Here is a 13231-nt window from a genome sequence, read left to right as displayed (position 1 = left end):
TATTTATTCAAATGTACTTGTAGCCTATTCCATTCAAAAACAAACGCATGGCAAATGTAATTTGCCAACATTAAAAAACGACTTTAAAAATTAACATAAAATAGAAAAACAACAAGCCTTGTTGTACACCTGCGATTGAAGGTATTGCCGTCTGGCGCTGGATTTTGAATATATCGTCAAAACGTCCCACATTCATATAGATGGAACTAAAATATGTAGTTAAAGTAAACGTACTAAAAACCTGCGTGCTCAAATATATATACAAAATATATAAAAAATATATATATAAAATAACTTATACAATTCATAGCTACGCACAATAATATATCATCTTTAAAAATGAAGCTTCATTTTTTAACTGCTGACAAAATTTGTTACACTTAAATGCAAATAAAAATCAAATTTATTTAGAAAACGTTTTCTTATTCACATAATCCACCTCTAATACTGGTCACACTGCACAGTACCGATAAGTCGATTTAAGTCCAAAAGTGATTTGTGTCTTGGCTAGAAAATGTTGCTGTCCACACTTAACTCAAGGAGCTGCTGCATACTTAACGAAGTAACTGCCGTTAATCTTGCAATTGGATTCTCGTTGCTAAGGAAGTATACGGTTTTGCTGGAATAGGGTCTTTTAATCAATCTTTCTTCGTCAGGCCGATCGCAAGAAGTTAGTTACATAGATATCACGGCCCATATTTATATTTTGTTTCAGCTACGCAGTAATTTAATTAATGAATATATATCGCAATTACATACGTGTTGTTTTATTTATTACGATATATTGCTTATCAATCGTTTGATGCTGGTTGCCTCTCGATTATTTTCTTTATCGATGTATTTATATCGATGACAGATTAAAACTTTCATCATCTGTCGAAAAGATGAAACCCTGAGCGAGCGCCTTAACGGCTGAGAGAGAGAGAGAGCATGAAATGAAGACAAAGATAAAGAGCAAGAGCGCGAAAATGAGAGAATGTGGGCAATACTCCCGCTATTTTCCCGTTGTTGTTGGTGGGACTTTCCGCTGCGGCCGCCAAAAAATTTCAACACGCCGAATTTGCGGCCAGCAGCCGAGTGTCGCAGCTAGCGAGCGTTGAACAGTTTTCGGCCCCAGTCAGAGCGCACCATCGTCTTCAGCGAAGCACAAGCACACACAACCACTAGGTGTGTGCTCTTTGTACGTTACGGGGGCACTGCCACACACAGAGAAGAATTTTCATTTTCACATACCACACACCAAAGTAGGAAAAATGTACAAGAAAAAAAGAAAAACTTGAAAACTTGTACATTCGAATTGTGAAAATTTTCCATTCAACAATAAAGCGAAGCAGTCGCAGTGCACAAAAAGGAAAATATTAACACGCGAAACATAAACGTAACCGAAATTAAAAATCCAGTGCTAAAAATCCCCAACGCCTGTCAAAGGGCGCAAGTAAAATGACGAACAATTTGCAAACGCAGTCGCAGCAGCAGTGAAAATTTTTTAAGTCCCGCAGCGGAGATGTGTTAACGAAAATGAAAATGAAATTGGAAAATTATTGTGCAAATTTGCAGTGGCAGCAGCAGTTTCAGTTTTGCGAATTGCCGTCGTCTACGTTGTCCAGCAAAAATATATGGTACATACATTTTGTATCTGCGCGTGTGCCTGCCTGTGTGTGTGTGCGTGCATGTGCGTCTGTGTGTGTGCGTGAAAATTACGTTGTCATATGTGCAAAGTTCGCCAGCGTAGGTTGAACATCTCATGCAGCTAATGCAAAATGCGAAATTTCGAAATGCAATTAATAAAACTTAAATCGAGGACTGTTTGTTTTTTTTTTTTTTGAACATTGGTCAATTGCAAAATATATATAAAATAACAGGCAAGCATTCAAGGACTATGCTGTTATATGTGTGGGAGTGTGTTAGTGTGTATGTGTGGCGAGGAGTCAACGTTGTTGGCAGCCGCAGCACAGGAGCAGCCGAGGAAGCAAGAAAAAATTCTCTATCTATTGCGATTTGCTCATGCGGCTCGAAAAGAGCGAGCCACACAACGTTTGTGGAGAGAGAGCGAGAGAGAGAGAGACAGAGAGAGAGAGAGAGTGGAGCTGTGGGAGGCAACTGGCAATGGGCAGTGGGTGCTATGGCCACGGGCAGTGGGTGCAAAGTGTTGCGGCTGCTGCCTGTGTACATATGTATGTATACATGCGTTCCACACACACACACACACACGCACACTTATGTTAATATGTATGTGTGTGAGTGCGCTCATCTCGAGCTGCCCAATTTCTAGCCTCAGCATCGTCAATAATTTCATTTTATTTCAATAACGATTCGCACCCAAAATAACAAAAAAAAAGAAAGAAACCACAATTTATGCGGCATTAACCCCATCAATGCCACAATAAGCAGCATTTGTTGCAAAAATTTCAATGTGTGTGCTCCATTGTTCTTTGTTTCCTTTTGTGGCGCTTTTCGATGTGATTTATCCTTAAACTTGGCAACTTTTTGCACACACTTTCGCCTCGGCTATGCTGTGGTGAATTGGCCACTGCGCATGCCACCTGGTGACCAGGACATGAACATAAGCCTCCCACGTCGACGGCAGCGGCAGGTCTTTGTGTCATATTTGGCTCATACAATTATAATTACATACATATGGATGTATATATGCATACATATATATTTACATATGTATGTGTGCATATTATATACGTATGTATGTGGGTACAATGGATTAGTATATCTGTAGAGATTGTGGCTGTTGCTGGTCCTTTTCATATTGTCATAAAGCTGAAAATTTCAAGTGTGGCATCTATTATTAGAATTTGTATGAGTTAATGGTCAAGCTTTGCCGTCTGTCCTTGGCCGAACGGAGCCCTGGGTGTGCTGTGCGTGGGCGTTATAGAAGCACCTACACATACAGCCTCGCACACACACACACACACACACGCACACAATCGGGCATACGGTTCAGTGTTTTCCAAGAAATGCCAACTATGCGGTCATCATTGCTGCTCCTGCGTCTGCTCTAAGAAATCCGGATTCTATGGTGCATACTTATTGGGGCAGTTTCTGGACAACTCGCTGGCAAACGCAATTTAATTTTCATTCTATATTAGCTTTCATGCAACTATAAAATGTTGAATGCAATTTCCAACGGGAATATAACTTACTCAGTCTCAGTCTCAGTGTCTCTCGCTCTTCCTCGTTTATCCACTCGCTTGCAGTCGCTATCGTTCGGGCTGGCTATCTCTTGACACGCTGTTGATATCATATTTTTGCCAGTTTTATTATTATATGATGCCTACTACTTTCAATATGCGCGTGGAGTGTGGGGGATGTGCATGCTCAAATAACGGGTATTGCTGCTCATCGCAAACTCACCACGCATAGCCTTGCTCCCACTCTCGCGCACGTTCGTTTTCTCCTCGCGCGCTCTCTCTCTCTCTCTATTTTTTTTGGTGGGCGCTCGAAAACTCCCGCTAGTGTATATTATGTTATCTCGAAACTTTTATTGCCTGTCGTTTGGGGGTGCGGCGCCCACGTAGCGAAAAGGAGGCAGCACCAAGAACGAAAAAGCATACTCCAACTGCGGGCCTCGAACCTAACTAACATACCAATATATTCGCTGCTGTTGCAAACGTTAATTCAAACAGAAAACAAATAAAACGCGACGGACGCATTTGAAATTGTCTATAAATATATGATTATAGATACAATGAAAATCAATTGAATTTTTAATCAAGTGTTTTTAATGTGCAAATTCGTTTTTTTTTAGTGCAGCGCTTGAAGCAAAAGTCACCGTTAATTGTAAATAAGTAACAAAAAGTATAACAACAAACACTCCACCAAACTCGAAACCTATAGTAAACAAAAATAATTATAAATATACAAGAAAAAAAACCACAAAAACAAAAATGATCTACATATTTAGAACCCAATAACTATTATTAAATGTAAATAACAACGTAGCCTTCAAACTATACCTAAAAAAAAAAAAAAACCAAAAGAATTTATAATATAAAGGATATTATAATAATAAATAGTTATTGCTGCTAATTAAGAACAAAGTGTGGGCGCAGAGGCGCAAAATTCCGGCAAGCAAATGTCTGGATAAAAACAACAACCAGTTAACCAATGGATGAAAATGCAGCCGTCGTCGTCATTTTTGTCGTCGTCGTCGTTGTCCACTTGTCATCGCTTTTGTCAGCCTCAGCAGCAACAGCAGCAGCAGCAGCAACAGCCGGAACCGGAGCCGCTGCCACAGCAACAGCAACAACAACCTCAACAGCAACCAAAACACCAAAGGGCCGCAGCAGTTGCAGCAGCCGCAGCAGTTCAGCAGCCGCAGCAGTTGGCGCAACAAGGAGCAGGAAGACGGGTAGGTGTAGCAGTGTGCACAGATCACGCCTACTTTTGTACGCCCACATTGCCGCCGACGCTGACGCTGCCGCTGCCGCTGCCCAGCTCAAGCACAAGCCCAAGCACTCTGCCACTGCCTCAGCTGGCTGCGGCTTAGTACGCACCAGTTTCTTCAGTTAGTTGGCTTGCCAAATCATTCTAAAGGAGCTCAACAGGAGCACCACAGCCCATCGCACAAGCAACAAGCAACAAACAACAAGCAACAAACAACAAGCAACAACAACACCAAATAAAGCACAAACGCTTCGACAACAACATCTACAATAACAACTACAACAATAACAACAACAATAGTAATAACAATAGACAGCACACAAAGTCGTCTCGTGCCAATTAAAACCGCAACACAACAAACTAACAACAGCAACAGCAACAACAAGAACAAGAAAAACAACTGCAACAAGAACAAGTACTTGAAACGGACCCACGAGATTTTCGAACGGCGCCAGAGTTACGCCCGGAAGCTGTAGCTCTCTCTCCGTAGATGACAAACAAAATGGCGGATGGTGGGCATTCATTTGTGAAGAAGACATTTCATAAGCCAACCTACTGTCACCACTGCTCGGATCTACTGTGGGGCCTCATACAGCAGGGCTACATATGCGAGGGTAAGTACATACTAATTACCGTTAAGCATCCCGTTAAATATCCCAAGCAATCGCAATATGATTCCTTAAATAAAGTTCCCAAGGGAGTTGCAATGTGTTGTAAGTATATTTCGATGAAAGCTCTCTTGAGTGAAAAGCTACGAGTTTTTTTGTTCTTCTCAGCTGCAAATATACCAAAAAGCTAGGAAAAATACATAAATTAGGCTTCCTTGCACTTTTTATTGTTTAAATGTGATTTGTATAAATGTGATCAAAAAAAGCATTCAAATAAAAAGAGTTTCTTTTGCTTTATAAGGCAGTCCACTGTTTATTTCTATTAAAAGAAACTTTTACCATATGAAAGCTAATTTTCCGACCGATTCTCTATAGAGCTATGATATAGTAGTGCGAAACTAATTAAGTCAATATATCTGGAAAAAGATTACTTTTTAAAAATAGAAATTTAATATCAATCGATCATTCCCATGGCAGCTATCTAAGATAGAGGTCCGATCATTTTTGGTGCCTGCAGAAGACAGACGGACCTATACAAATTTGCATTACGATAGCTTTTTAAACTGAGAGACTAAATTGCATAGAAACAGATAAAGGGGCGGACATGATATATATAGATATAATATTGACTTGGCTCTCAATACTGATAAGAAATATTTGTACTTTCTGGCGTCGGGAATGTGTCTTTCTATTATAAATTATAATACCCTCAAAAAGGGTAAAAAAAGAGATTTTTTGTGAAAACATTCAACATTCAGAAATGTAAGTTTCGACAATTAGAGAAAAACGTCTAAAATAATTGGTCCGGTAAGGGAGATGTCCAACCAATATTAGGGGCTACATGGTATTATACGACTTGTAATTAATGAATACAGTTCAAAAATTGCACATATTATTAGTTTTTATATTTTACTATATAAATTTGGGCATTAGGAAAGTTTAAATAGCTTCCTATTGAGTTAATGTGTTTTTTTTTTTTTAAAAGAATCAACAGGCGAGTCGATTCACTCATATTCACATATTCATATTGTATTTTAAAGGAATTAACAAATTAACTCAGATTTTATTGATTGATTTTAAGATTGCATATAAGCTAAATCTTATTAAGATCAGAGCACCGTATTATAAAGGCGACATAAGAATAATCATTCGAAAATTAAGTTCTGAGATCAACTTTTTTGTTAATATAACTCGACCCAGGTTTATTTATTTATTTATTAATTTTATTATGCTCTTTATACATATATCTTCTCAATAATAGACAATAATATGATATAGGTCATATGAAAAAAAAAACGGCCGAAAAATAAGTTTTAGTAGAAAAGAATTTTGTTTTACAAGATATCTAACAAACTAGGGTTTAATATTCGGCGTGCTTGATTTTTGTTGCCTCAATATCTCAATAACTTAGAAGGTTCTAAATTATATAATGGATAAGATTTTGCTCACATGGCAGAAGAAGACCTAGAACGGAAGAGATATCGTTGTGATATCTGACAAATAAAAACAAGATTTCGCATGAATAAAAGGTTTTTTAGACCGATAATTCCCAGGGAAGCTACATGATAATCATGGTAGTCTCTTCCAGACTATACCAACAAGGTTCATAGAGATCCCGAAAGGAAGAGCTAAGGAAAGGAAGGAAGAGCTAAGCTAAATCTGAAGTCTAATGCACTTTTAAGAAACGCTCGTTAACGAGCTGTTCTATTTTGATATTTCTGGCATAATTTAAATATACCAAGAGGAACAGAATCAAGTCGGAAATAAAAGAATAGCCAAGAAACCATATACCATTAAAAGAAGCTGAGAGAAAAGCAGCAGCCCTTCGAATGTCAGCATCTGCGTCTTGTTATAAAAGTGTTTTGTTGACTTTTCACATTCATCAAATAACTTTATAACTTTTATATATAAATATGTATAAAGACTAGCGGAAATTGCCCGGCCTTGCCCGTGGAACGTTTTGTGCTACAAATTTTAGATATTATCTTTTCACTTGGCACACGTCCGTGGAAAATTGAAATCTACCCATCTTGATCTTCACTTCTATTTAAAAATATGTTTTAAGTGCATCGAATAAGGAAGCAAGTGTTGGAATCAGAGGCGTACGCCCATGTTAGTATAAATATATATATCATATAAATATTTAAATAACATATACATATATCTTCCTTATATTTTGCCAAATGGAGCAGAGTATTCTCATGCAAGATATAGCCTTGAAGTTCCATATGGGATATAGAAAATATATATGGCTTTTTTGTACTTTGCGATAATAGAGAAAGTATTCTCATGCAAAATATATCCTTGAAGTTCCTTATTCTCCATATTGGATACATAAAATATATATCTTTCTTATACTTTTCAATAATGGAGTAGATTATGCTCATGAAAGATATATCCCTTGCATATTCTCCATATAAGATATATTTATTTTTCTTGTAGATTATTCTCAATGATACAGCCTCAAAGTTGCATATGCCACATGTTGCAAATAATATTAGAAAGATCTGAGGGAAGCAGGATCAGTTACGCGATATAATTTCGTATACTTAATAATTAAGTTGCCATTCAAGTCGCACTATTAAAATTTTGTGGAATTGTTTTGTTATATGCCAAGCACTTTTGGCTTATAGTCCGGCTGCCAAGTTGAATTAAATGGGCATTAAAATGGGCTGAAACGGGCGAAATCCGAGCAAAAATGGCCACAAAATGTATAAAAATAGTTTCGTCTAGTTTCGGAAAATACTTTTTAAATTGTGAGTGTGATTTTTACAAGCTGCATCCGCACGTTCCCCACATGAACAACGATGATCAATGATAATGATGACGATGATCATTATCGTGATCATTATGGTGATCATCATGATGCTATTTGCGGCCAAAAGTGTGCGCATTTGAACTTCCCAGCACCGTGACGTTAGCCCCGGCCAACGACGTCACAGAATCAGACAGCATCTCGACCGGGCAGTTGGCAGTTGGGGCTGGTGTTGGGGCTGCGGCTGCGGCTGGCCACGAGAATCTATCAAACTGGGGGCCACATCGGCAACGGACAGGCCAATCGCTGCTGCTGCCGCCTCTCCCAATTGGAAGCGTGTTAAGCGCCGCACGTTAATTTGTTTATTTCTTTGCCTTTGCCTTTGCTATTATTATAATTATTGCACAGCGCGCTTTGCTTTGTTTATATAACGTCGATTTCTTTGGGAGGATCGCGAGGCTCACGCGCTCTGCCAAATAGTTCGCCTAGCCCCATTTATGTTACGGGTCGCACGGCAAGCTGCAATCAGTTTGAAATTTTGTTATCCCCTCTACACACACACACACACACACTCACTCACACACACATTCGTAACTGTGCGCCGTTGACAGTTTGAGCTAGAAATAAACGCTTGTCTCTGGCATATTTCAATTGCAATTATTTATTTTTCAATATATTTATTGCAAGCGTAAACGGGTTGAGTGTGCGCGACTAGCAAATACCCTGTAGCCAGCTTCGTGCTTATACCCTGCAAGTGTATGTGACACGGGTAGCATCTCCGATCCCTTAGGGTATATATAGAGTATATTCTTGGGCAATACCAATAGCCGAGTCGAGCTCAGAGATAGGTCCTCCTCGTCCTCCTCTTATTTCAAAACATCGATAACTTCCAGCGTTCCCATGAAATCGATATAAATCGATAGCAAATTCCCGTTGTTTGAGATTATCTCTGATCTTATAAGAACTAGATATACAAATAACCCAAAATTCAAATAAAAATCTTTAGTATTAACAGACATTTAGATGTTATAACTGGAAGAAGAAGCACTGTGTGTGTGTGTGTGTGTGTGTGTGTGTATGGAAGGAAGGTTTAATGATTGTAACAAGGTTCATGATATTCCCTAATAAGAACCCGCTCACAGTGAAAACTCTTCTAAGAGACACTCATCTTGGGCGAACAAGGGAAAATCTGTCAAACGAATTTGTTTATTTGTAGAATTTTTAAATCAGGTCACCCCCATTAAGCGGTCGACTGTCCGCTTAATAGAGTTTTTGCCGTATTTGATTTTGTAAATATTGCATGTTATAAATTTGTATCATAAATATTTTCCGTGCTTATTATCTGATCGTTGTGAAATTTTAAGTGCTTTAACTACGTTCAATTATTGCATATACAAAATATCTTTATATTCACAAAAGTGCGTCCTTTTTCGAAAATATTTTAATATAGTCAATTATATTTTACATGAGGATGCAACAGGTAAAGCTGCATACCACATATGACTTGTTTACTAGATAATAGATTGGTAGATTTTCAAAAATATAAATATATTACGCCGACAACTGACTGAATAAATTTGCAAAACTTGCTCTGATGTATCCATACATATGCATATATACTTAGTATATAACTATCTCTGGTTGGTCGCTGGTAATATGTTTTTAGTGCGAAAATTTGCATTGCATAGCCGCAGGCGTTGCTCTCATTAGCACACAAGTCGCATGCGAAGCTGTTTGCAGAGGCGTTGCACGCAGCTCTAATTGAGTTGCAGCCTCTAATTGCGTGTGGGACAAGGCTCAGCTCGGCTGCAACCGTGCAGGAGAGTGTAAATGAGAGTTGAGGTTGGGATTGAAATTAAGATGGCCCGGGCGGGGGCGAACAGTGCGCGGGCGTATGCAAGTCAAAGCCAACAATGATTCTGCAACTCTGAGAACTGAGCAAGGGCGAGAGCGAAAGAGAGAGAGCGAGAGCGAGAGAGACAACGAGCTGCAAGTCGCCCACACAGTTGCCAGGCAGAGCAACAGCGTGTTGCACTCTTCTCACTTGCTGTTAAGCCCGCCTGAAACTAGGTCGAGATGCACAAGCAATTACACACACACACACACACACAGACGCACAGAGGATGCGCACAGCTGCAGGCAACGTTTCAATTGGTTTTCAAGGGTTGCGGGGGCGCAATTGCCAACTGGCAATTGCAGTCGCATTCGCAGCAGCAGCCGCAGCAGCAGCAGCAACAGCAGCAGCAGCAGGTGAGCATAACAACCAAATTGAATGTGAAAAACTGTGTGGGCTTGTTACAAGCTGGCCCTGCCCGTGCATGGGCCTGTCCGCACACCTACACTAAGAAAAAAACCAATAGCAGCACACACACACACACACACACACACACAGCTGGCCAGCTGCTGTTCTAGCCGATAGCAGCGAAGGGCTAAAAGTGCGTCATCAATGGCCGCCATGAATGTGGCGGAACGCGGCCGAAAAACCGAGTGCCATATGGGCTAACGGCGGCCGACGGCGGCACGGCTGAGGTGCGCGGACCTGATGCCGTTTAATTGCCATCTTTGCACGACGTTGTTGCTGTTCATTCATGAAATGAAAGCCAAGGCAACAACTATAATAATAGCAACAAAAAAAAAAGCAAATGAATAAAAAGTTTTTGTTTTTTTTTTGTTTAAACTGTTTGGTCGTCAGTTTGGCTGGCATAGCCATCAGATTGGTGCTCGATAGCCCGGGGCGGTCTTCAAGTGGCATTGCTGACGTTTCACGCCCGGCCACTTTCATATATATATGTATATTTGGCTGTCAGATCCATCTCTATATATAAAACTGTTTGTCCTGACTAACTGAATGATTAGTAAAAAGCTAAAAAGCTGCAATTTTCACTGTAGCTACCTTATGGAATGGAGGTGGAAAATTCCACCAGGACCTTTGGAAAAATCGCTTAACGAAAAAGGTTGCCTGAAACTTTTCTGTTGGTAAAATTTCAAGCACAAAACTTGTCATGGGCAAGGCCGGGCAATATCCGCTAATTAAATATATTTAGTATACAAAATACTGTTATCTTATAACTAGGTATTTTTCCCACTTGAGAGCTTGAGAGCTTTCTTAAAATTTTAGATTCAAATCTATCGCTTTAAAACTGCTCACATATTTTAGGTATTCTTCTATGATTCCCTTTTGATATTAAATGAGATTTCATATATATATATCGATCCATCTAAAAATGTATCTTTTATTGGAAAGTGCAAAGAGATGAATCATGTAAAGGAATGTAGATCCTTTAAGGTTTGTCTCTAAGGAGTTGTCCTTAAGAGCCCTTTGAATAGGATCTAGTACACTGAAAAGATTCTCTAAGGGAGCATTCCTTAATGACTTCGCCCCATTGAGAGAAATACTTATTATGCTGTCGAAGCGATGAATTTCCATAAATATCAAGTTTGTTGTGCAGCACTGGAAAATTTCCAATACTAAAAATCTCTTGTTGGCCTTTGAAAGAAAACATATTTTACTCTTAATCAATCAAAGAATCTTCAAAAAAGAAGTAAGAGAAAGCTGAATTCGAAAGAGCTCTAAATAACTTTAGATATATGTAATATGAATGTTTAACAACAAATAACAGTTAGATATTAACATAATAAACATAGTATAAATCACATACTCATAAAGAAAAGATAAAATATTTTTATTTAATTAAGTTACAAAGCGATTCCTTTTATTATTCGGTTACATGGAAATGTTATGCATTTCTGTGACTTAAATAGTTCAAATAATTGGAGCGAGCATAAAGATAATCCAGCCAAAATCTGAATTGGTCCCAGGGTATGCAAATCCAATCTCTATCAAGTGGCGCAGCTGGCCGCAATGTCGGCGTCGGCGTCGACAGCGGCGTCGACGGCGACGTCGCGCGGGGAGGCGGCAGCAATCCGCAGGCACGACGCACACGATATCCTTGACTGTTGCCTTGTGTGTGCTTACGTACTTGCCAGAGCGCTCCAGAGTGTTGTGCGTGTGCGTGTGTGTGTGTGCGTGTGCGTGTGTGTGTGTATCTCGCACACAACAAGATTTGTAGCTGCGCGCATTTGCTTGAATTCAATTGAGTTGATTTCATTTGCAGCTTTACAAATTATATTTATGAGAAACTAAATTATGTTATGCTATATTCCGAGTCGTGACCTATAAATAAAACGCGGCTGCAATTTGATGCAATTTCTAATTTGACAAACAATTTGAATTGCATTTGGCTGCATTAGTTTGGCATAACAACATTTATTTTGAATCGTTGATAGTTGACATTTTCAAAGTTATTTTCAGTTCGAATGTTGCGTATACGTCATGCGGCTCGTGGTCGAGTTAAAGTGCGCACAGAATAGAATCGAAAGCGTTCTGTGTATTATTATTCATGCGTCACATTGATCCAATTATTTCTATATTTACTTATGGTTTCATCTATTTTTGAGCGAGTTTGGTTAGCTGTCAGGAAGTTTGATTCTAAATTGATTTCCTGCCCAACCAAAATCCATAACTCACAGCTGACAATGCAAAAATCTCTCTCTCGCCCACGCTGTGCGTGTGCGTGTGCGTATGCGTGTGTGTGTGAGTGTGGGTGGGGTGTGAGTTCTATGCAAATATCAATTTTAATTGTTGCTATTGTACTACGCATGTCAACTTGTGCCTATTCAATTGCCACAGCACAGCACAGAACACCCACACGCACACTGTACATATACGTACATGTATACATATACATATGCATGCAGTGTCGCATGAGTGTGTGTGTGTGTGTATGCGTGGCAAACATTATTCGCCACCTTAAACACATATATTTGTGCTTCGGCTTTGACTTCGACTTGCTGCCAACTTCTTTGAGTACTTTTCGACGTCTTTGCTTTATATTTCCTTTGTTATTGTTGTTATTAAAGCAACACACACACACACACACACACACACAATACACAACGACGTGAGCGCGCCCTCGCTAAGCAAAAGAAAGATGTAAAAGTAAAAGTGTGTTGAATTTCGTAAATTTCCCAACTAGTGCGAAGAAAAACATTTGAAAATTTCCCATGCGTCCTCGTCGCATTTATCTCCTCTGTTACCACACACATACAAGCACACACGCACACACACATACATATGCGTACTCTAACATTTTGGTATACATAATGCCAAAGAAAATGCAAACATATAAATATGTATATACATATGTACATACATGCAAATACTACATATATTTATAAAATACAGTTAACTAACCCTCGTAACGCTCTAAAACATTATACGATTCAGGCCACGCGCTTCGCTTGACTCAAATTATATATGTAGATGATCAAAAATGTATGCCTGCTGCTTTTTCCAAATATAATATTATGTTTCATTAATACACACTCACACATACACACGCTCAGATTGAGAGGCTGCAGTTGGTTTCGTGCCAGCGTCACGTTTACACGGCCAAAAATGATTATCCAC

General features: G+C 39.2%; 2 protein-coding genes across 10 annotated transcripts in view; both read left to right on the top strand.

Annotated features, from left to right (window-relative positions):
• The first annotated feature begins 3763 nt into the window (after positions 1-3763).
• Positions 3764-13231, top strand: part of LOC135436933 (diacylglycerol kinase theta) — a 28615-nt gene continuing 19147 nt past the window's right edge. For 5 of the 9 annotated variants that reach the window (XR_010437629.1, XR_010437628.1, XR_010437626.1 and 2 more), the window contains exon 1: positions 3765-5012. Coding sequence is in view for 5 of the 9 variants with exons in the window: in XM_064694707.1 (XP_064550777.1) it covers positions 4889-5012 (124 nt within the window). In the remaining 4 variants the exon portion in view is untranslated. Of the gene's footprint in view, positions 5013-13231 lie in introns of all 9 variants that reach the window. The other 4 variants (XM_064694706.1, XM_064694708.1, XM_064694710.1 and 1 more) reach the window with 4 other exon arrangements.
• On the top strand, positions 4130-4501 carry LOC135436997 (TATA-box-binding protein-like). The gene has a single exon (XM_064694795.1). The coding sequence runs from the start codon at positions 4130-4132 to the stop codon at positions 4499-4501; it is 372 nt and encodes a 123-aa protein (XP_064550865.1).

Source organism: Drosophila montana, unplaced genomic scaffold (assembly GCF_035044405.1).
Source record: "Drosophila montana isolate Dmon_TW-CO22-7 unplaced genomic scaffold, ASM3504440v1 contig_3733_1, whole genome shotgun sequence".
Lineage (NCBI taxonomy): Eukaryota > Metazoa > Arthropoda > Insecta > Diptera > Drosophilidae > Drosophila > Drosophila montana.
This window is presented reverse-complemented; position numbering and strand designations above follow the sequence as displayed.